At 30.3% G+C, this 23437-nt stretch overlaps 1 protein-coding gene and 1 pseudogene across 1 annotated transcript; both read right to left on the bottom strand.

Moving 5' to 3' along the window:
- Positions 1-5335: 5335 nt before the first annotated feature.
- Positions 5336-8849, bottom strand: LOC114402722 (histone-lysine N-methyltransferase, H3 lysine-9 specific SUVH5-like). The gene is made up of 4 exons (XM_028365384.1): positions 8698-8849; positions 6473-7819; positions 6130-6399; positions 5336-5614 (listed from the first exon to the last, which is right to left on the bottom strand). The coding sequence occupies exons 2-4, from the start codon at positions 7815-7817 to the stop codon at positions 5571-5573; spliced, it is 1659 nt and encodes a 552-aa protein (XP_028221185.1). The 5' UTR covers positions 7818-7819; positions 8698-8849; the 3' UTR covers positions 5336-5570.
- Positions 8850-18998: 10149 nt separating this feature from the next.
- Positions 18999-19720, bottom strand: LOC114401937 (annotated as a pseudogene).
- Positions 19721-23437: the final 3717 nt, after the last annotated feature.

Here is a 23437-nt window from a genome sequence, read left to right as displayed (position 1 = left end):
TCTAAAAAAATTAAATGTCTCACTAGCATAACTGACATGAAATGGATAACTCATAATCTCATAATCTTTTTTTTCACTTTGAAATTATAATGGACGTCTGCTACATCAGTTACTATGGAAAAAGAAACATTGGATCCCAATACACATCAACGTGGCAAAATGCTTATACAACTACAAATAACACAAAACACACTTAATACAAACGCACAATCTCATACATCATACCTTATAAACCAAATTCAATCTTATTACTATGTCATTTTTGGGAGAAACAAGCAGCCAGACCATTGTTAACTCCAGCTTAGCCTTCATTTTTCCAAATGGATCAATCACACACAACTAAACTGGTGTTTATTTTCAAAGTTCCACTCCAACACCAATGTGAGTTCCTAATAATTATTCTTTTGATACACTCAAGCGTAGAATGCACAACACCCTTCAACTAACCAATGATCAATTAGTGGATGAAATCTACTATCGATAACCATTCATAGATGTAGGTCAGCAATATTTTTTTCAATCTTTACTATTGAAAAATGATGATGATGTTTACACAATGTTAATGTGCAATGAGTAATACTCATGTGTTGGTCCTATAGAATTATTATGTACCATCATTAGAACACCAGATGTTATACTCAACATGCTTCAATCAACTATCACTCCTACTCATGATGCAATTATGTATTACAACAGGAAGTGGAACATACCGCGTCAAGGTGTGTTTTTGGGTTACTCCTTTACTAGAACAAATCCAATAAAATTTGACATTCCTTCAGGATGTAGCATGGACAAACTCAAGCATTTAATCAAGCAAGTTGCACCTATAGGGGTTCCCCCTTATGGAATTCACGAATCACAATTGGTTAGACGATTATTCATTCGACAACCAGGTCATGTTAAGTATTCGGAAAATTTAATTGAATATGAAATAACAGAATTGAAAAATGAAAAAGACGTGCTAAAAGTGTTAGCACAATCCAACTATTGGAAACGATTCTGCACAATAGAAATTTTGGCTATTTTTAGCAAACCAGTGATCCAAATAGAAGAAGACATGTATCTTGTACAACATATTTCAGATCATCATTAGTTTTGTCATATTTGCATTGTAATTGTAATTTTTAATATGTTTCATTATTGTTGACCATCATCTCAGTTACTACAATTTGAAATTTTGTCTACGACAGATGTATCAATTATTTTTTCACGGTGTTTTTTTAATTTATTTTAATACTACTAACTAATTTTATTATTTTTTAATTATAAGAGCATAACAAAAAAAATCAACAAAACATAAATTTAACTACAGAATTACATATAAAGTAAATAAAAAATTGTACTCTAATTTTATCCAATTTTTATATTTTTCTTTATATGTATATTTCTCTTTAAAAAATTATAAAACAATCATTCATAAATTAATTTAATAATTAATTAATTTTAAAATCAATTAAAAATAATTTTATATAATATAATATTTAATTTTTATAAAATTTTAATTTATAAAAAAAAAGATCAAGAAGGAAAGTCGAAGTGGTCAAACCCAACTTTCGTGAAGCATCCCTCAACTGGTGTAATTTGGGAAAAAATATCAAAGTGATTATTGGTTACTAACATTATAACTGTATAAAAATAAATAAATTATTAATTAATTTATAGATAATAATAAAAATATATATTTTTCTCTTAAAAATGATTATTTCTACTATTGTGACCATTCTCTTAAAAAAAATTGAGCATTGCCTAAAAATAGGTTTTTATCTTGTTTTAATTAGTTCAAAAAATATCATTATATAATTCCTTTTCAAATTAAATATTTGTTACATTAGTCTTATGCAAAATACAAAATTCAAATAAATTATAAGAAATTTTAATGAATTATTTTAATCAATTTAACTTCTTAAGTTAGAGTTCTCTTGATCTTTAAATATACATAATGTCAGTCCTATTTATATTGCAAGTCATTTGGGATTTAAATAATTTAATTTTTTTTAATCCTTATAAAAAATATTCATTTTCTTTAATATTTTTAAAGTTTTAATTTTCAAACTTTAATTTTTTTTGAATAGTCTTTATTAGTAGTTAATGCAACACGATTTGGCCATCTCCATAAAGGACCGATGCTCGTTAAACATTCAACCATTGGACAAATGTACTTATTAGTTATTAAGCATCGGTACTTATTAAGGGAATTTAAAAATAAAAATAAAAATTTTATATGATAAAAAATAAATAAAAAGCTGATGTAGTGCCACTAGTCATACCAATTTAGTAAAGTTTTAAAGTTGTTGGATTGAAAAAATAATTATTTAAATTAGGGTCAGAGCATCTCTAATAAACATATTTACATGAGTTATGTTTCTTAACTTTTTTTCCATAAATGACATGAAGTTGTTTATATAAGCTTATATAAGCAGTTTAAAATATTTATATTATAAATAATCTATTTTTCAAGTATTAAGTGATTTATAAAATTAAGTTAAAGACGTACTTTATTAACCTTAAACATTTGAGTAAATTTTTGTATAAAATTTAAATTTATATAAAATTATAAAACTCAAAAAATTAAAATAAGCAACTCATCTATATAACTATACATCCTTTACTTAACATTTTAGTCCCTCATTTTATATGGATTTCCACTTCTCTAGTCCCTTAAAAATATTTGGGCCAATTTTAATCTCCAATAAATTTGTTCATTTCATTTTTAGTCTATGTCATTAATTTGGATTGTTAAGGGACAACTAAATATCTATGGAGGTATGTGATGTGGCATGCCATGTCGAGGAAGTAGGTATCATGTGACATTCTTTTTTATTTTTTAAATTGTCAAAAAAATTCTTTATTTCTGTTTTTAATTTTTCAAAGAGAATAATTTAACTATTTTTAATCCCTAAAAAAATATTCACACTTTTTTTTGTTAAGTGAATAAAAGAGTCAAACTATTTTTGAGGGGTTAAAAATAAAAAAAATGACAAATGATTGTGAGGTCATATATAATTGTGCACATGATATGTCATGTCACATGTCTACATGGATAGCACATTATTGTTTAGCAGTTCAAAGTAGTTCAAAATAATCGTAGGGACCAAAAATGAGGAAATAAAAGTAAAAATTCAAATAAAATGAGAAACTAAAAAGTAAAAATCCAAAGGACAAATTTATAGGACTAAAACGGGCCAAAATATTTTTGAGGGATTAAAAGTAAAAATCCAAATAAAATGACAAACTAAAAAATTAATTAATTCAAAGATATTTGATAAATATATCTTTCTTCCAATCAAATAAACGTTATAATTGAAAATCCAGTGAATTTGATTTCATACTTTCTCCCAAATCAAATAATTAAGATATAAAATAATCAATTTTTTAAAAAAATATGTTATACTATTGATTTTTCTTATATAATCAATTAAATAATCTTTGTTCTAATCTAAATCAAATAATAAATATATCAAATAATCAAACTATGATTATTCGATATTTAACGTTAAATAATTCAAATTTGAACAGTTTCCCTTGATTATGTTATTTTAAAAATAAAATTTGCAATCATAACTAATTCATCTAATCAAATTAAAATAAGATTGGTGCGCCCGTTTTCTTATTTAAATAGTTATTATAAATACACATTAATTATAATTAGTGCAACTGAATGCATAATTTTTTATTTTATTTAAAAAAGTCGTATGACTATCTTTTCCTTAGAATGAGAGGGAAATCCTCATGTATATTCATTTAAGTAATAAGATATTTAAGTCATTTAGCTAATAAGTTTAGAGCCCGTTTGTTATAAAAAAAATCCTGAAAAAAAATCTTATGAAAAATTAAATAAAAAAAACTTTTTTTTAGTTATTTTAAATAGTTCTGGAAAAAAACGTACTATTATAACTAGCTTTAAAAATAAAAATTCAAAATTATAACCAAACAAAAAATAGATCTATTTTTTTATTAAAAAAAACTAATCTCCAATTTTATTAACTAAGTGACCTTTTTTTTCTCTTTCACACACTCTTTCCAATACCGCGATTCAATTTTATTCGCTATATTCACTATACTGGCAAAACAAATTACTTAAATCTGCCAAAATGGATTGTTTTTCCTGAACCTAAGTTATTATGCATTGCATGATTCCACATCAATGAAAATAATCTTCATACGATGATCATGATGATAATAATAATAATAATAATAATGATAATAATAATAATAATAATAATATAAAATTATTTTTTAATTAAAAATTATTTTTTATATTTTCTTTCAAAAATAATTTTTTTAAAAATAAGACAAAATTATAAATTTGATCTCTTATAATTAATTCAGGAATTTAATCCCCAATTTTTAATTAGAGACACGAAATTAATGTTCAATAAATGTTATGTCATGTGGTGGTCAACGTCCAATCAAAAACATAACACATGATGAACGTTGACAAGTAACTGTTAAAGTTCAACTTTGAGGTTAGAAACTAAAATATAATTACAAAAAAAAACTAGAAACTAAATTCACAAATTAAATTATTAGTGAATCAAAATCAAATTCTAAGATAAATAATAAGGAGATCAAATTTATAATTTTACCTAAAAATAACGAGTGAGATATCAACATTGATTATGCAAACTTATCATATTGACAAGCAGACTTAAAAAAATATATAAAAAAATTAGTTTGATACTCAATAAAAATATTAATTAAATTCATTTTTTTTTCTTGATTTAATATAAAAAGTATTATTTTCCTTGAATATTCTTAATCTTGTTTATTGCAAATATCTATCCAAATTTGAATTTAAGTATATTTTAGAATGATGACATTAAATAGAATTAAATTTATTAAAATTTACTTATAATCCAATTCACTAAACTTGCATATTTAATGCATAAATGTACAATCCGTTGCGGGTCATAAAAGATTCTGCTTCCCTGCTTTTATTCCCGAAGCAACACATAACCCATTTAATACCTACCTTTCTTACACTGACTAGACCTATTTGACCAAACTGCTGCAGTTTTCTGGTTCTTCTGCTCTGTGAGGCTTGTCAAACCTCTAATTGGATTTATTAGGCTGGAATCAGTTTAGGACAAAACTTCAATTAGGTGATGGCATTTAATGAATTTCTTTGTTTAACATACTACTAAGCTGAAAACCTAAATCTGATTGATGAACCCCTATGGTACTCTATCTAAGTTTTCCCCATCTTTTTAACTCGATCGCTTTTCTCTGTTCTTTAACTGAGGTTAGGATAATTACATTTTAAGCTTTTTACCTCTCCAGTGGACTAATTTCTATCATCTGAGTCAATATGGTATGGCAGTGGCAGTGACAGTGATTATGGAAATCATACGACACTTACAAATCCACAATATTGAAAAGCTTAATCCTACCATGTGATTTTTCAATACATGTACATGACATGTCTTGCTACAAAGTCATACTGATTAAATCAATCCATACACAACCCTCTCAAAATATTACCAAACCTGTATCAGTCCTAATTGTTAGCAACTGCCAATCAGTCCTACATATGTCATATGTGACAAGAACAGAAGTTTACTAAACTTCAATTAGAAGCTTCCAAATTCCTCAGTCAGCCTGTCATTTTGTTTAACTGAAAAACAATTAAGATGATGTGTAAGAGTCAAGATAATTGAACCATGATTATCACTATGCAAGAGACAATGACAGCTTTATATGCAGAGATCATCAACCAAACTTCGTATTTGTTATCATAGCAAAGTGTAAGCAAGAGTACCCAATTTTAGTTAACATGTTTATCATTCACACTCTGTTAACCCCCTTTAACACTTGTGAATGTGTTCTTAATGACATGGGCATCCTTGACATACTCAGCATCACTTTATACACATCAAATAATGATTTGAGTACATATAATACAATGCCTATCTAAATTATCTTCACAATGCAATAAACTGTGCATTCTTAATACATGTGCATCCTTGACATACTCAGCACCACCTTATACGTATCAAAATAATTATTTGAGTACATATAATACAATGCCTATCTAAATTATCTCTACAAGGCAATAAACTGTGCTAAGAAATTTCGATGATAATAAAGTAAAAAGCAGCACTTAATATATAAACAGTTTAAAATTTATACCTTTAATATAGATCTGACCATTGCATTCCTGTGATCCACAGTAGCAGCTATTACTCCTATCGTTGATAAATTTTCCCTTGGAATTATAATCAAAACTCAGCTCTCTACCAGCAGGAATGTCCTTTGCAGCAAACAGCATTTTGTGAGGAAGATTCTTGTCATCATGATCATACATAACATCTTTGACATGGAGATTCGGAGAACAGCTATGATTTATAAATCTTCCAATGTTTCCACATTTTGTTGCATCGATGAAGCCCTTTCCAACACCTGCAAAAGCAAACTGCAACTTTAAATGAAATCCAGACACAAAAGGCATAAATCATGGTTCATGAACACATACCCGTGTGAAATAAATAGTCATCATCAACATCTATACTCAATCCACTTTGTCTACTGTCCCGGACTTCTCCAATGTACTCACATACAAAGCTTCCAGAGGGAATGAAAGAGCGTGTTCTAACACCCCAACCTTTCAATTCTGTCATGAAGATTTCCAGTTGGAACTGGATCCCATGCTGGCTTACTCGGTTGATGCAAGAAGAGGAGCACTTGCAAGAAGGGCCACATTCATAAATAAGCAATGATCCCATGGGAGAAGCAAGTCTTTTTTTACAATCATATGCCATTATCCCACCATTCTTAATAATGCAAACACATTTGTCACAGTTCACACATCCATCTTTACAATCACAGCCACACGGAATCGTTGCCTGGTTGAACTTATCTGAATAGATGCTCTTAACAATGTAGTAAAAGGATTTGGGTATATGAACACAATTTGTTAATGTCACCACCCGAATAGGAAATTTTTCTTTTCCTTTTGAAAGATCGTTAACTCGAACAACATCCTTTTGGACTACACTTCCTCTGGATTTGTGTCTGTTTCTTGGCCTAGAACTTGCAAGTTGTCTTGAACTGTCATCATTGCCCATAACATCATCTTTGAGGGCAACACAACTTTGGGGTTGCTCTGAAATCCTATTCAGTGTAAACTTGAACACAAGTTTTCCAAGTTTCCCTCTTTCTTCAGTCATCTTATCCACTAAATACAAGCCATCATAAACATACAAGTAATCGAAATTGCTGCCAACTTCAAACTTTTTACAAAATTTCAGTATAACCCTCACAGGACTTTTTGTATCCATGCTATTCTTCAGAGCCAAATTTCCCCCTTGCAACTTCTGATCCTGAATAGAAACATTACTCTTAACATTGGGATTTCCTCCATGACCACTGTAAACCAAGGTACCATTGGATTTCCTAGCATTATCGTATCGATTGGTTACAACAATGCTTGTGGCCAACGAGTTCTTGCCTGTTCCCATATAATCAATACCATTCCAAAACTGCCGATGGAGGCCAATGACATTGAGTTCCACCCTACTTTGAAAGATGTCACCTACCTCGATGCCTACTACATGTCCCACATGCTTTTTATCGTTCTCCCATTGATGCTTTTGTCTCATCATCATTGCTGCTTCCATCATAGCTTTAGTCTTCGCCATTAAATTCACAGGTTGAGACGCTTTATACTGATGATTGAGCTTGTCAACTAAGTTTCTAAACGTCGCCAATGCTTGTTTGACCTTCCTGTGTTTTACAGACACTTCCATCCTTTTCTTGTCAGACAAAGGGGTAGGAGACCATTCTTCATGCCTTCTCCCAGAAGACTTTGAATTATCCATTTCTGTACTCCCAATTTACAGATAAAAACAATGCATCAGAAATATACACGAATGGTACCACAACTAATAAAAGAGTTTACAATATAGAAACCATGAGGTATAAATAAATAATAATAACAAAAATCACATTCACATGTCCCACAAAAAAATTGAAAAAAAAAATGAAAGAAAAAAAAACATTAGAGCATGAGTGGTAACGGTAAGTATTTAAATGCTGAAAATTGGAAGAAGAAATAGAAAGGGTTCGAAATTAAAAAACTTTATTAAAAAAAAAAAAAAAGAACGCTTGAGCCTTGAAATATGACAATACTAAATGAAAAGTCATGAAAATGAAATATTAAAACCGGAAAGGATGGTTTCAGAAATTGACAACAGAACTTAAACAATCACAGAAAAAACAAAAAAAACTTTCCGACCACAAGGAACAAAAATTCCGACCACGATGAGCATTCAGTGCACAAAACAGTGAAACAAGAATGCAAAAATCATAAACTTCACCAAGAAAAAGCAAAACTTTGACGAAAATAGAAAAAGAAAGAAACCACCCCAAAGAAAAACTAGTAAAGAGAGAAGCAGAACAGAGAAAAAAAATGAAGTTTTCCGACCACAAGGAACAAAATTTCCGAGCACAAGGAGCATGCAATGCACAAAGCAGTGAAACATGGATATCATAAACTTCATGAAGAAAAAGCAAAACTTCGAAGAAGAAAAAACACCCCAAAGAAAAACAAGTAAAGAGAGAAACAGAACAGAGAAAAAAAAATGTAGTAAAACACTCGGAGAAATCACAACCCTTTTGTTGTTAGTTGATGAACTAAAGAGATTAAGAAATGGAAACGAAAACTGTAAAAAGATAGAAACTAAAAAAACAAATACTTACCCTTCTTGAATGCTTGAAAGAGCAAAACTTATTCAGTACTATACTGGAGAAAAGAAAAGACACCGACGAAGAAAGAAGATACAGTCTCGTCTCACTGGGCAATGGTAATAAAATAGAATCTGACACACCGAGATAAATTTGTTATTGAAATCATTCACAATGTGATTATTTTTAATTGATAGAAACATATTTGTAGTGTATATATATATATATATATATATATATTGTCTTTCCACCCGGCTGGTATTCGAAAAATATAAAAAGTGATAGAAATATATCTAGACGTTAATAATATATTATGATTAATTATTATAATTTTAAAAAAATTATAATGATTATCACAAAAATTTGGGAGAGCTATATCACATTGGTAGGTGTTTACTTCAGTTGTATATTTTTAAGGTTCATTAATAGGGGTAAGTAAACAGGCTCAGATTCATGGACTGGCCCGCAGTCCGCGCGAGTTATGGACCAATTATTTTAAATGATCAATGATTATGTCATATTTTTTATTTTGCCCCGCTTAACCTGCGGACTATGCGAGTTTGGCCTGCGAGATCCGTGGGTTGTCCGCAGCCCGCATTAGGTTTTATTTGTGTGACCAAAAAGATAAGTGATAACAAGCTTTACTTTTTGATATTTTCTCTATCTTTTTTCTTTTAATCTATCATTTTCATATCTGCAAGTCATAAATAATAAAAATATCAATTCTTATCATTTAAGCTAAAAATAATTGTTAAATAAATATTTTTAAAGATATTTCGATATATTTTTATTATAAAAAATAGCTCACATCATATTTAACAGTTATCATTGTAGCAGACTAAGAACACTTTTTCTCTACCACGCATTCACGCACACGCACAAGTCATACGACTATTTCCCTTACAAGAAAAACAAAACGTTACTCACTCACGCAGTCACGCGACACACCAGCACAGCCTCGACCCACCACCACCGTGCTACCACGCGAAGTACATCTCTTCTCTCCATAGAATTTGTTTTTATCCTATTTTTGTTTGGACTGATTCATTGTTGTTGTACTCTTAAATGTGGAGATGGAGAAGACTCAAACTACTTCAAATATGGAATCATTTGTTGTTAGAGATGTTTAAATTTCATATTTTAGATTTATTGCTTGGATTTTCTTTTTTTAAGACATTATTTATTTTATTGATGTAATTGACTAATTATTGAAATTTTATTTACATATGTATTGAACTTAATTTGATTGTATTGTATTTTTATTAAAATTAAAATTCTTTTAAAACTAGGCCGGGCCCGTTTGACCCGTGGGGTCCGTGGGGCGGAGACAGGCCAATTTATTTTGTCCGTGTAAGAAGTGGGATGGACTGGTCCGGTCCGCTGCCAATGCAGGCGGGCCTTACGCAGGGCAGACCGGCCCGCTAACCCACCCCTATTCATCAACAGTTGAGACATACATAAAATATTACCAATGGAAGTGAATTTGTATTGCTTTGGCAAATTCTTTTTACTTTTCTTCAACTAAAAAAAAAAAAATCAATCATTTGGTTAACTTTTAAATAAATGTTATCAACACAGAAGAAGGAAAAAATAAATTTTACTGTAAAATGATATAAAAAAATCATTGTTTATGTTTAATCAAATACTATTTATTTAATTGTTTTTTATAAAAAAATTTATGATAAAATATTTGTGTCTATTAGTATATGCATCTAGTGACATTAAATTACAAATTATAATAAAAGCTTGTTAATTTTTAATTTTTTTTATAAATTATACACAATTATTATTTATTGACTGATCATTTAAAAAATCATAACCTTAAAAAAATCATTCCAAAGAAAGTGAGTATTTTTTAAAAATTAAAAGTGTCATTGCAATCGTAATTATCCTTAAAAATTATTCATAGATATAATTTAACCATAATGCTTTACAATAAGTATTTTTTTTTTACTTGAACCTTTCATCAAAAGAGTGTAAAAAAATTATTTATAGTTTATAAAACGAGTATTTTTTTTCTTTTAGACTCGATTTAATTTATGAGTTTGTTAAAAAAAATTGTCTCAATCATTATAAATTTTTTCAAATTATAATAATTAGTCATAATCTACTATTAACATTTGAATATATTTGTCACGCTTTTTATACTTTCGAGGATTAAATTTTGTATTTTTATCTTTTTATGACGCATTTGTCAACGGGATAGGAAAACAAAGAGTAAAAAAAATATTATATGACAAATATACCCCTATGTTAGCCATTAGAGATGGTCACGTTGACAATCATTTCAATGACAAATTTGTCTCTTTGTGCCACGTAGGCTATTTTATTAACGGTTACTTACAGAAGTTAACGACCGAATATATTTGTCACACTTTTTACACTTTTGGAGACTAAATTTTATATTTTCATCTTTCAGAGACGCATTTGTCAGCAAATTATACATTCAGGGACAAAAGTAACTATTTATCCTAACTAAAATGAAATGCCAAAGTTTCAACTTCGAGAATAAGAATAACTAGTATTTATATCTCTAGTTCATTCCTGTGGCAACCTAGGGTCACTACGGGATGGCAATAAAAAGGATAAAAAGAGATTTTTAAAAAAGAAAAATGGGGAGAGTCGCCATCAACGTTTATTTAAGAAAAACTTCGAAAAAACAAAAAAGGATAAGGAATGGTCTACGGTTTGAGAAAAAATGATTCGAGAGTCGTTTACACACGGGAAAGTTATTAACACCCCACACGTTCGTCATGAAGAGGCAAACCTTTAATCAAGTGTGCTAAAAATAATGTGACTTTTTAATTATTTATTTTCTTTTAATTATTTATTTTTCCTTAAGAGGCCAACATGATTATTTAGCACCCCACGCCCCCGTCATGACTTTTTGTTTATTTAGAAAAAAGAAAATGAATTTTTATTTTTTAGGGAAAAAAGGGATTTTATGTTTTTTTGTTTTTTAGGTCGACAAGAAATTTGTCATCGCTCCTACATATCCTCGGGTGCAATGAGAAAATCATACTTACGTTTAGTTCTTTGGGTAAAAAATATTTTGTGTTGGGTTGATTTTTTTTTTGAAAGATTTGTTTTGATTGTGTGACAAAGAGTCATTAAAGCGTTGAATCTTAAAACGATGTTAAATTTTAAGAAAACAACAAAGAGAATCGCTTGAGACATTCAACATTGAAGCGATCTCAAGTAATTTGCAAATTTTGTGGGAAAAAAAGGAGAATTGAGTGATTATTTGTTTGTGGAGAAAAGAGGAAATCTCTTTTGTAAAGTCAAGCAAGTCAGAAATCCAACATGACTTTCACGAAACTTAATTCACACGTTATTCTGATGAACTTATTTTGCTTCCTCAGAATTCGTGCCTCTCCTTTTTTATTTGCTATTTGTTTTCTCTTGTTTCTGAGTACTTCTTTTCTTCCTTGTAATTGTGTGTGTATAATTATATGTATACCTCCTTCTTTTATATTATTTCTTCTCCTTCTATCCTTTATACTTATTTCCCTTTTTATTATTAATTTTTTCTGTTTTAGTTTTGTTTTTTCTTTCCTATTTTGGTTTTTTTTCCTTATTTTCTTTCTTTCCTTTTGTTTCCCTTTTCTTTCTTTCTTTCCCCCCTTTTTTTATGTTCTTTCTTTCCCTTTTTCATTTTTATTTCCTTTATTTCTTTTTGTTCTTTCTCTTTTTTTTTTATTTGTTCTTTCTTTCCCCGTTTACTTTTGCTTTCCTTTTTTTTTTGGTTTTCTTTATTTCCTTTTTTCTGTTCTTTTTTTTCTTTTTTATTTTCTTCCTTCTTTTTTAATATTTTTTAGTTTTATTTATTTTTTAATCTTTTTTTTTTATTTTTTTATTTATTATTTTTTATGTATATTTTTTTTGTGTTTTTATGGACAGAATTAGGGTCGGATAATTACATTAAGTTTGATTTATAAAAAATATTTGTAATATATAAATCATATTATTACTAATGCTCATAATTAAAAAATATATTTAAATATATAAATCTTGAAAAACTTATTCAATTGAAATATCAATTTTAATAGAAAAATAACACTTGTGAGCTATCTCATATATTTTATATATTTAAATATATTTATTAATATATTTAAAGGATCAATCTGTCACGGCCTTGCATTTTTCATATTTTGTAGTTCTTAATGTTATTTTTCTATTAAAATTGATGTTTCAATTGATAGTTTGAGATAGCTGAGAGATAAATTTTTAGATACTTGTGAGGATATGTATTGTGTGAAACAAACAACTAAAAAGAAAAGATGGTTAATATTGAGAATATTTAATAGAGAAAGAGTTTTTAACGTTTATAAATGATTTTGACTATTTTGCATAATTATTATTTTGCGGTTTCATATTATATTATTTTTTGGGGTTATTTTTTTACAAGTTTTAAATTTAGAGACACAACATATATCCGTTGACCAAAAAATATTATGTTTATTTGAAAGTACTTAATACTATATTTAGAATTATTAGATGAAATCTCGCCTAAAAGATGTAGCATGTGATAAATATTGGGAATATTTAACAGGGAACGAGTGACCAGAATAAGAGTCATACTATTTAAATTGTATTTTTTAATCTACTTTTTACATTTATGAATGTTTTGAATACTTTGCAGAATTATTAAATTGCGAGTATCATTTGATACTTTATTGTTTATCGAGGGTTATTTCTAGCATTTTTATAAATTTAGAGGTACAATATTTATTTGTTGACAAAAAAACATTTTATTTATTTTAAAGCGCTTATTACTATATTGAGAATTATCAATAGAAATCTCACCTGAAAAAAGTTAACATATGATGAATCCTGAGAATATTCAATAGATAGAGTGACGAGAGTGAGAGTTTTACTCTTCAAATTGTATATTCTTTAACATTTAAGAAAGATTTTGAACACAATGCAAAATTATTAATTAGTGGTATGCTATTTATATATAGTTTTTTTTATTTTGGGAAAAATTTAAGTCCCACATCGACTAAAAATAAAATCAAATTAAAATATATAAATGAGGGATAATCCTCACTTCTAGAGTTAACTTTTGGGGTTGAGTTAGGCCTAAACTCACATTCTTAACATTTTAAGATGGTATTAAAGCAAGGACCACCCACCATTTGATATTCACGCATAAAAAAAAGTCCAATAAGTGGTAGGGCATGAGGGGATGTATTGGAAAAAACTCAAGTTTCATATTCAAGATTAATAAAAAAAAAAAGGATCCCCCACCATTGTTGTTCACGTACAAAAAAAAAGTCCAATAAGGGACAACTCGAGTCGATCAAATTAGAATATATAAATGAGGGGCAACCCTCACCCTAGAGCATTGTTGCTTCCAATATTTTTAAAGTTTAATTGTGCAATATCTATTCGTCAACCAAAAATTATTATATTTATTTAAAATCACTTATTATTATATTAAGAAACATTAGCCAAAATCTCACTTAAAATGAGGGAGTATATATATATATATAATTATTAAAATGTGGATTCAAATTTGAAATTTGAAATTTGAAATTAAATTTTGGAAGTTGGAAGTGGAAGTTACTGAAAGTTGAAGTTGGAAGTGAAAGTTGGAAATGGAAGTTATTGGAAGTTGAAAGTTCAAAATGGAAGTTCGAAGTTGGAAATGAAAGTGATTGGAAGTTGAAAGTTGAAAATGGAAGTTGAAAGTTGGGAGGGGAAGTTAAGTTGAAGTTGGAAGTTGGAATTTGAAATTTAAAATTTCAAATTTGAAAATTGAAAATTGAAACTTGTAATTTGAAATTTGAAATTTGAATATTTTTTTGAATAGAAATTATTGTGCATAGTTAGTTGATTGTTAATTTAATTAATTTGATTTGAAATGTTTGATGATTGATTGTATTTGATTGATGTGTTATTGTATTTGTTTTTGCTTGATTAATATTGAATGATTGTTTTAATGTCTTTTGGCATCACTTGATTTTTATACATTGCAACAAGTGGTAACATTTTTTCTCCTCTCTGTTCATGATTTGTTTTTTATGTTGACAAAGGGGGAGAAAAAGATAAAAATCTTTATGAGACGGCTGAAATCTTCAACTGTCTCACATAAGCAATCATTGCAAAACAAAGGGGGAGTAAAACTATATACAAATGAATATTTTTTTGTTGTTATTGTTGCTCCTAACCTATAGGTGATTGTCATCATAAAAAAGGGGGAGAATGTAAATCATGCAGGTTTTGATGATGTCAAAGAGAATTTGCTTGATAATGAGCGTCATCATAAAAAAGGGGGAGAATGTGGATCATGCATTGTTTTGATGATGTTGAAAAGAAATCACTTGATTGTCATTATCAAAAAGGGGGAGAATGTAAATGTATGATGATTTTGATGATGCCAAAGAAGAATCAAACAAGGCTGCTTCAAAGGATAAACATTTGCTTCAAGATTAATTCAAGATTGCTTCAACAAACAAAGTCTTGTTTCAAGATTCACTAAAGATCAAGCCTTGAATTTGAATTTTCAGAAGGGTTTCAAAGTCATGCAAGACTCTGGTAATCGATTACTAGAAGGGAAGGTTGAAAAAGAGTTGTTGAAAAGAATTTTGAATTTGAATTTTCAACATGTAATCGATTACCATATGTCTGTAATCGATTTACTAGCAACGGAACTTTGGAAATTCAAATTCAAAGGTCATGACCCTTCAAATTATAACTATGTAATCGATTACATAAACATTGTAATCGATTACTAGTGGAGAGTTTTCAGAAAAACTGCCAACAGTCACATCTTTTCATTGGATCCAAATTCAAATCTCCCCAGACTGTATTTTAGCTAACATTGATTTCTTTGGGACTCTTGCTGCCCACATTTTCTTCTTGTAATTTTAACTAATTTCTTTACAACAATGAAGTCTTATCTCATCGGGTAAAATTGGCTCCATGAATTACACGCCTTTCGATACTATTAAAAATCAAAATTTCAAACCTTTTTCTTTACACGTGATCAAATTTGATATGCAAGTTTAAAATTTAATGTATACATATTATCAATGTAAAATACATTTTTCCAAGAATCCAATGATCACATCATATTAAATAAATAAGTTGATACAATAAAATAATCAAATCTTTTGTGTAAAAATATTTTAAACTAAGAGTATATGAATTAAACGGCCAAATTTATCCCTCATTTTTTCATCTCATTCAGAGACCATGTCCTACCTTTGCAACGTTACTAGGCAGTAGACACTGCTATACAGCAAAACCACTTGCTAATTGCTATCATTGGAACACCGTTGTCGTCATTGTTGGAAAAGAACTTTCATATTCTATATTTTTAGTTGATCTTGTCCCATTGAATGAAGTTGCTTTGTGGATATTGGATAGAAAACTTTATGCAAGTTGTATAGTTGTCATAATGTATACAATCATTTTATTTATATAGTACTTGAAACCAAGCTAAAAAAGAGAATGAACGCTAGAAAGACCCATAACTCGCACTACAAAACCAATAATCTTGTTATCAATGTCAAAGTTTGAATAACATAATCTAAAGGCAATCGTAATTAATCCCTAATCAAATATAAAATTTCAATTTCCAAGGATTAACCATATTTTTAGTTCCTCTAAACGTACAAATACTCACTTTTAGTCCCTAAAAAAACTATCTCCTTATGGTTCCTTATATTTGAAAACGTGCATTTTAAACCCAAATCCTAATGATACATTAATTTTCTATAATATAAAATCCTAATCAATTCAAAAAAAATTGTAAGTCCTAATATGGCAATCTATTTCTTACAAAAATCATTTAATTAAGATAACATCAGTGAAATAAAGTAAAAATCCCTAAATAACAACAAATATCTTAACCTATTATGCATCAACAATCGTCCCAAGAATATCAAAAGGCTCCCCTGATCTATAAAAGTTCAGGCATCCCTTGGTCCCAAGTCAACATCCATAGTAGAAAGGATCATCAACTCAGTTCTTCAGCAAATATCACATCAAATACAAATTGAACTGTGGCCAAAAGTCATATAGAAAGAAATTACATTAACATGTGTTTAACTCAGCAATGATTACTGTAATTTTTTTTTCATACTATCATTTTATCATGTGTTTGTCACAAACAGATTAAATGATAGTTACCACAAAATGAAAGGAATGAAAAAGGGTAAAACTCCAAGGTACTATATTTTTAAGACGAAGTCAGACCTGTATCAAGGTGATACAAGTAACTGTTTCTGAAACACGCAAGAACTGCAGAGAAAAAAAAGCAGAAAACCAAACTCTAAGTAATTTGAGAGTGTCCAAACTCTCTCCCAAATGGATCTTAGTATTTCAAGGAACTAATCTTTGGATTTCAGCCAAGGAATACCCAAATTCTTCTTTCTTCCTACCTACACCTTAGTTATCTTGGGGTCCTATCATTAAACAACACTAAAGCCAACAAACATATCCTAAAATTGCTTTATTGTACTAGAGTATCTATATATTTCTCTCAAGTAAAGACAATGTATAATAGTAGATTCTATTCATTAACATCAAAAGTAAATGTGAACTTCAAATTCAAAAAGTTAACAATACAACGATAGTGATCTAAGGATCATATGGGAGATCCCGCAAGCATACCTAGGTCTAATTCAAAATTAAGCATTCTTAATAATTATCATAAGCATAACATGAAATTATTAATGGTGTGGACATGCATTATACATTCTATCCCACACATAGTTCTATCATACCTTCCTCAGTTTGGAGATTGGGTTGATCAACCAAGAGTTGCTGAAGTGCACCAAGACACTATCATTGCAATGAAGTTAATGCAAAGTGATTAATACAACACAGAATGAAACATTGGACACCAACAAAAGTACAATAAATGAAAAATGAAAGACAAGCATCATGAATAAAGTACATGATAAATCTTGGTATCTCTGTGTATATAGAAATGAATACAAGTGCAAATGAATACACGGATCACTAGATTGCCTCTTTGCCTTTGTTTTTCATTTCTTTTTCTTCATCCTTTCCGATTATCATTTTGACTCAAATTCTTCAAAAGATTAAAAAACCAAAATTCTTTTAGAGCAGGTAGACAAAGTCTAGATCTCACTATAATTGCAAATCAGGTAGTGGAAGATGTAACAAAAAAATAGAAGAAATTTGGCTCTGAGTAAGGTTCTTGGAAAAGGATTTTGATAGAAAAGATTTTGATGCTAAATGTATAGAAGTTAGATTTCCTGCAACATTTTTTATGATTATGAATAACAACAAAAGTATATTATGGTTTAGGAAAATTAGAAAATAAGGAGTTAGGGAAGGGGAATGTTTTTTATTTTTGCAATTCTGTAACTGTGGTGGAGAGCTCATAAAGGTATCCAAGTTGGTTTAAAGGAAGTTAAGGTTTCACACCTTCAATTCACTGATGATTCAGATCTCTTCTTGGAAGAGTATAATGATCCCTTTGTGAATGTTTTACTTCTGATTATACTAAGTCATGAAGAGTGTTTTTGTTTAAAGATAAGTTTGATTAAGAGAAAACCAAAGGGTTTGAATGGTGATAACAAAATTCTTTTACAAGCTCCTGCGACTGCTTCTCAAGGTCAGACTTATAACACCCTTTCTTTTACTTTATAACACATATACAGTCAAAGGAATAAAATTCACACAAGCACATGTGTGCACATGGACATGCAGTTACACACACACAATTATGACATTTGAATGGTTAAACTATAACAATGATATTTTCACACCTGGACTTTAAGGTAATTTCTGATAGTGTTGAGATCACTGGTGACTTTAATAAATACCTATTACAAAAGAAACAACTAGTAACTATTTTTTCTGAAAAAGTCACTCGATCAAAATGGTATTATCAGAAGTAAAATCAATGAAAAAAAAGCACTTATGCACAAAGCTTGTATTCCAATATAAATAATCATTTTGAGAGTTTAGCAGCTGTTTCACCCAACAGATAATAAAGATTGATGATTAACAATCTTGACTTTTCCTACCAAAAAAAGAAAAAGAAAGAGAACAAAAGAGTTGTTGCATTTTTTTAATTTTCAAGAACTTCTTGGCCAACAATGAAACTGAATTTAATTGGTCAGAATTAAGCCAAATGTTCTTATTCGGTATAAGTAGTAGATGCATAACAAGTAAGTGAAGGAAGCAGAGCGACTGGATTCAATTATGGGCTTCTCAGAACTTGAATCATGTCATTTGATGCATTGAATATTAAGTTTATGTTAATGCATTTGTGGGTTGCTTAAAAGCACAAAATAATGTTAAAAAAATGTTTCAATTCACAACATTAATCCTTACTCAGAGTTGTATATCTCATGTATAAACATTAGGCTATCCAAGCAATAGATAAACTAGGTTTGATGCCAATTTGCTGTTGCAATTGTTTCATGTTCAGGTGACAAGAACCACCTTTCACTTGTTGTCTACTATCACGGTGAATTTTGTCAAGAGATAAGACAATACAATGAAATTCTTCCCTGAAAGTTCAAATTCAAATTTAATGAAATTAGTCACGAAAACATTACTCATAAACTTAAAATGTCTAACAATATCATTACATATCAGTTTAAATTGAAAATATTGCAGAGCTGAATAGAAACTCACATAGTCTTTCGCATGGAAACCAAGATGTTCCTTAAAGATTCAATCTGCTTTACCAAAAGAGCATCTTTCATGCCACTGGCACAATTTAGAACACCATAATTGTTGGAATTTTGAAGCACCTGCTTACAAAACAATCATAATTCACATAGTTACTTACTTCAAGTCCCCCTACCTAGTGATTTCAGAACTACAACATTAGCAATATCAAGGTCAAAGCAACTACTGAGGTAAATTAAAATAAAAAATTATAAGCATATAGTAAAAGTATAAATGAAATTACTTGCAACCTATCAACAATATGGGAAGCATTCCTAGACTGTGAAATTAAGAGAGATTGAAGCTCATCCCATCAACCCATTTCTTCCCTAGCTTCTCTGAATTTCAACTGAAATTTTTTCACTATCGCGTCCATCGTCAATCATGAACTAACCAGTCTTGAGCCAACAATAAGCCTTTCACAGAGGAAAAAGTGAATCTTCAGTTATAGTTCAAAATTGTGCTTTGAACTATTGGATAAAACTGAGTGATAAAGTGTTTGAAAAGGTGAGAAAGTGTTTGAGAAGATGAGAAAATTGAGAGAAAAGATTGATATTATTACTAGACTGAAAAGTTAATCTGAGTTGATTATATATAGACCTCTGAACCTTTACACTAACAGTAACAAAATCTAACCAACTAACAGTAAAGGCTAACTAAATTAACTAATAAACTAACTGTACTAACTAACAGACTAACTGAATTAACTAATTTTGTTATCAGATATCTATTGCTAGAGAAGTGTTGCTAGCAAAGGATAACAACCCTTATAAGTACACACAATTACAAAACTGTTTATACAATTATACAACACATGCTCTAATATTCTAATATCCCTCCTTAAACTCAAGGGGAAGAGTTTTCAGAAGAAATACTTTTCACATTGAGTTTGTCTCTGAGTATCTCAAATCTTGTTGAAGAAAGAGGCTTGGTCAGCACATCAGCCCACTAATCTAAGGCTGGAATATGTATAATTGAAGCCTGTTTGGCCAGAAAATTTTCTCTAACAAAGAAAACATCAACTTCCATGTGCTTTGTATGACTATGGAACATAGGGTTGTGAGCAATGGACACAACACTTTGGTTGTCACAAAAAAGGACAGGAGTAGTGAATGGTACTTGTAATGCTGTTAAAAGAGCATGAATCCACGTTAACTCAGTGGAAGTTTGAGCTAAATTATGATATTCAGCTTCAGTGCTGGATCTGGCCATGTCTTTTTGTTTGCGGGACCAAGATATTGGTTTGGACCAAGAAATATTGTAGCCCCTGAGGTGGAACGCCTGTCATCCACATATGATGTCCAATCAGCATCACAAAATGCACGGATAACCAAGGGCCTTGTAGCAAGAGCAGGCTGAAGAAGTAATCCATGAGATAAAGTGTCCTTGAGATACCTTAGTATTTTTTTTCACTATTTCCCAATGAGAGTCTAGAGGTGCAGCCATAAATTGACAAATCTTATTGACAACAAAGCTGATTTCAAGCCTAGTGAAAGTACCATATTGTAAGGCACCAACCATTGAGCTACATAAAGTTGGGTCATGAAAAATATCGGCACCATGTCGAGATAGTTTGCAATTAGATACCATTGGAGAAGAAATAGAATGGGCTTCAGCCATGTGAGTTTTGTGAAGTCTCGAATGTATTTACTCTGAGTCATCAATATATAATTATTAGGGAGATATTTGATCTCTAGACCCAAGGAATAATCCAAATGACCAAGTTGTTTGAGAGAGAATGAAGTGTGGAGTTTGGTTGTGAGCTGCTGAATTAGAGAGGTAGAACTACCTGTGATGATTATAATATCCACGTAGACCAAAAGATAAACAGTATGAATTTGTTGCGTGTAGATGGAAAGAGAAGTGTCACATTTGCTCCCTTCAAATCCAAACTGAAGTAGAGTAGATTTCAGCCTATCAAACCTCTTCCTTGGAGCTTGTTTCAAGCCATAAAGAGCTTTATTTAGCTTGCAAACCAAGGATCTATTTGCAACTTCAAAACCTTAAGAACCCCATTTAAGAAAGCATTATTTACATCAAGCTGAAATAGCTCCCACTCATGAGAGTAGGTATTAGTAAGCATAGCACTGGGTTGATTGGGAGCTAATACAACAGGCTTAGAATAAGGATTGACCCAGGTATTGGAAGATTTGATAGAACCAGAAGAGTAAGGAATTGTTGGAGTGTGGCAGGATCAAAGAAGGTGAGTGATTTATGTGGCCGAAAGCTCATGTCAGACTGAAAATGGCACACATTGGCAGTGTGACCATCCTTGAGACATATTTGACATTGAAAGTTGGCAAATCTTCCATTACCTCGTCCTCTACCAGAACCACCACCATTGCGTCCGACACCACGATCAGAAAGACCACTACGACCACTGCCACAACCAAAAAATCCTCTAGAACCACCAAAATCACCAAATTTATAGGAATTCGAGTGTGAATAACCTTGTGTGTAGTTCAACGATGGACAACTTAACATTTGAGATTCTTTATTGTAACGAACTAGACGTGTTTCATGGCCATAAAGCAAGGCCTCAATTTTAGCTATTGATGGAGTGTGTTTCTTTCTTTCAGTTACAGAGATTACCGGTGCATAATCCGATATGAGCCTTTCAAGTAGTGCATCAACATATTCCTTGTGTCACACCAGAACTCCGACTCTAGCAAGTTCATCAACACAACTTTTGATTTTATGCAAATATTCATCTATAGATTTGCCTTCAAATGAAACTGCACGCATCGCAATTCTTCATTGTCTAGCACGAGATTTGGTGTGCAAGCTGAAATACTCATGGATCTTGTCCCAAACCTGATATGAATGATTCAAGCCCAGCATGCACGACAAGACTGATTTCGAGAGTGTGGAGTGCAGCCAAACAAGAAGTGTTTGGTCCTGAACTTCCCAAGCTTCATACTCAGGATTCACACAATCTACAATACGATTATCCTCCATGAGATAGCAAGGCAAAACGACGGGATTGACGATGAAACGCTGCAACTTATGCGCTTTGATCACTAGTTCTACATGTTGTCGCCAGTAAAACTGAGTGATAAAGTGTTTGAGAAGGTGAGAAAGTGTTTGAGAAGATGAGAAAATTGAAGGAAAAGACTGATATTATTACTAGACTAAAAAATTAATCTGAGTTGGTTACAAAGAGAGGTATATATAGACCTCTGAACCTTTACACTAGCAGTAATAGAATCTAACCAACTAACAATAAAGGCTAACTGAATTAACTAACAAACTAACTGTACTAACTAACAGGCTAACTGAATTAACTAATTTTGTTATCAAATATCTAATGCTAGAGAAGTGCTATTAGCAAAGGCTAACAACCCTTACAAGTACACACAATTATAAAACTGTTTATACAATTATAGAACACATGTTCTAATATTCTAATATGAAGTGTAACATGTTTACAAGTTTGCATTTGATTTATGGTTCAAAGTGTTTTGAAGCATAAGATCATAACTCTCAGCAGAACCAGACTTTTCACGAGTGTGTAACTTTTAGATGTGTTAAAGTGGGCCAACCTGGCTCAATTGGGTTGAGCAAAAAGTGGCATAATGTAATGACCTTATATATGTTGTTAATAGAATTGTAATATTTAAGTAGCTAGTCATTCAAATGGAAATTACAGAGCCTAATGGAAAATTACAGTAAAAGTTATCTCGACAATTACACTGAAAGCTCATTACCCAAATGCACTTGGTTAAGCTAATTAATAATGCACCATAGTTAATCACTTAATATTATGATGAAGTTAATGAATAAGCACTTAGTTAAGCTAATTGATTACCCAAAATGCACCATAGTCAACTCACAAACATTGACATTAAGCTCATTACCCATATACACTTAGTTAATTAACACTCTCATCAGAATTGTTAAGAATCCTGAAATATGTGCTAACTGAAATTAGGAATGAATCAATTCCAGATAACTCCATTTAGAATGAATAGAAATTACAAAATGCACCCGAGTTTTGGATTGAGTATTATTTTGGAAAAAAGAAGAAGAAAAAAAGAAACGCCCAAACCTGGGTGAGAGGGAAAATGACTGTGACGACGCGTCGAGATAAGGC

This window comes from Glycine soja, chromosome 20, assembly GCF_004193775.1.
Source record: "Glycine soja cultivar W05 chromosome 20, ASM419377v2, whole genome shotgun sequence".
Lineage (NCBI taxonomy): Eukaryota > Viridiplantae > Streptophyta > Magnoliopsida > Fabales > Fabaceae > Glycine > Glycine soja.
This window is presented reverse-complemented; position numbering and strand designations above follow the sequence as displayed.

What these genes read in the sequence shown, in the direction of transcription:
- LOC114402722 (XM_028365384.1), bottom strand. Translation starts at nt 7,817, where the DNA reads ATGGATAATTCAAAGTCTTCTGGGAGAAGGCATGAAGAATGGTCTCCT. An exon ending in TGACTATTTATTTCACACGG is followed by an intron (nt 6,400 to 6,472) that starts GTATGTGTTCAT and finishes TTGCTTTTGCAG; the next exon opens with GTGTTGGAAAGGGCTTCATC. An exon ending in TGGTCAGATCTATATTAAAG is followed by an intron (nt 5,615 to 6,129) that starts GTATAAATTTTA and finishes ATTGTTTTTCAG; the next exon opens with TTAAACAAAATGACAGGCTG.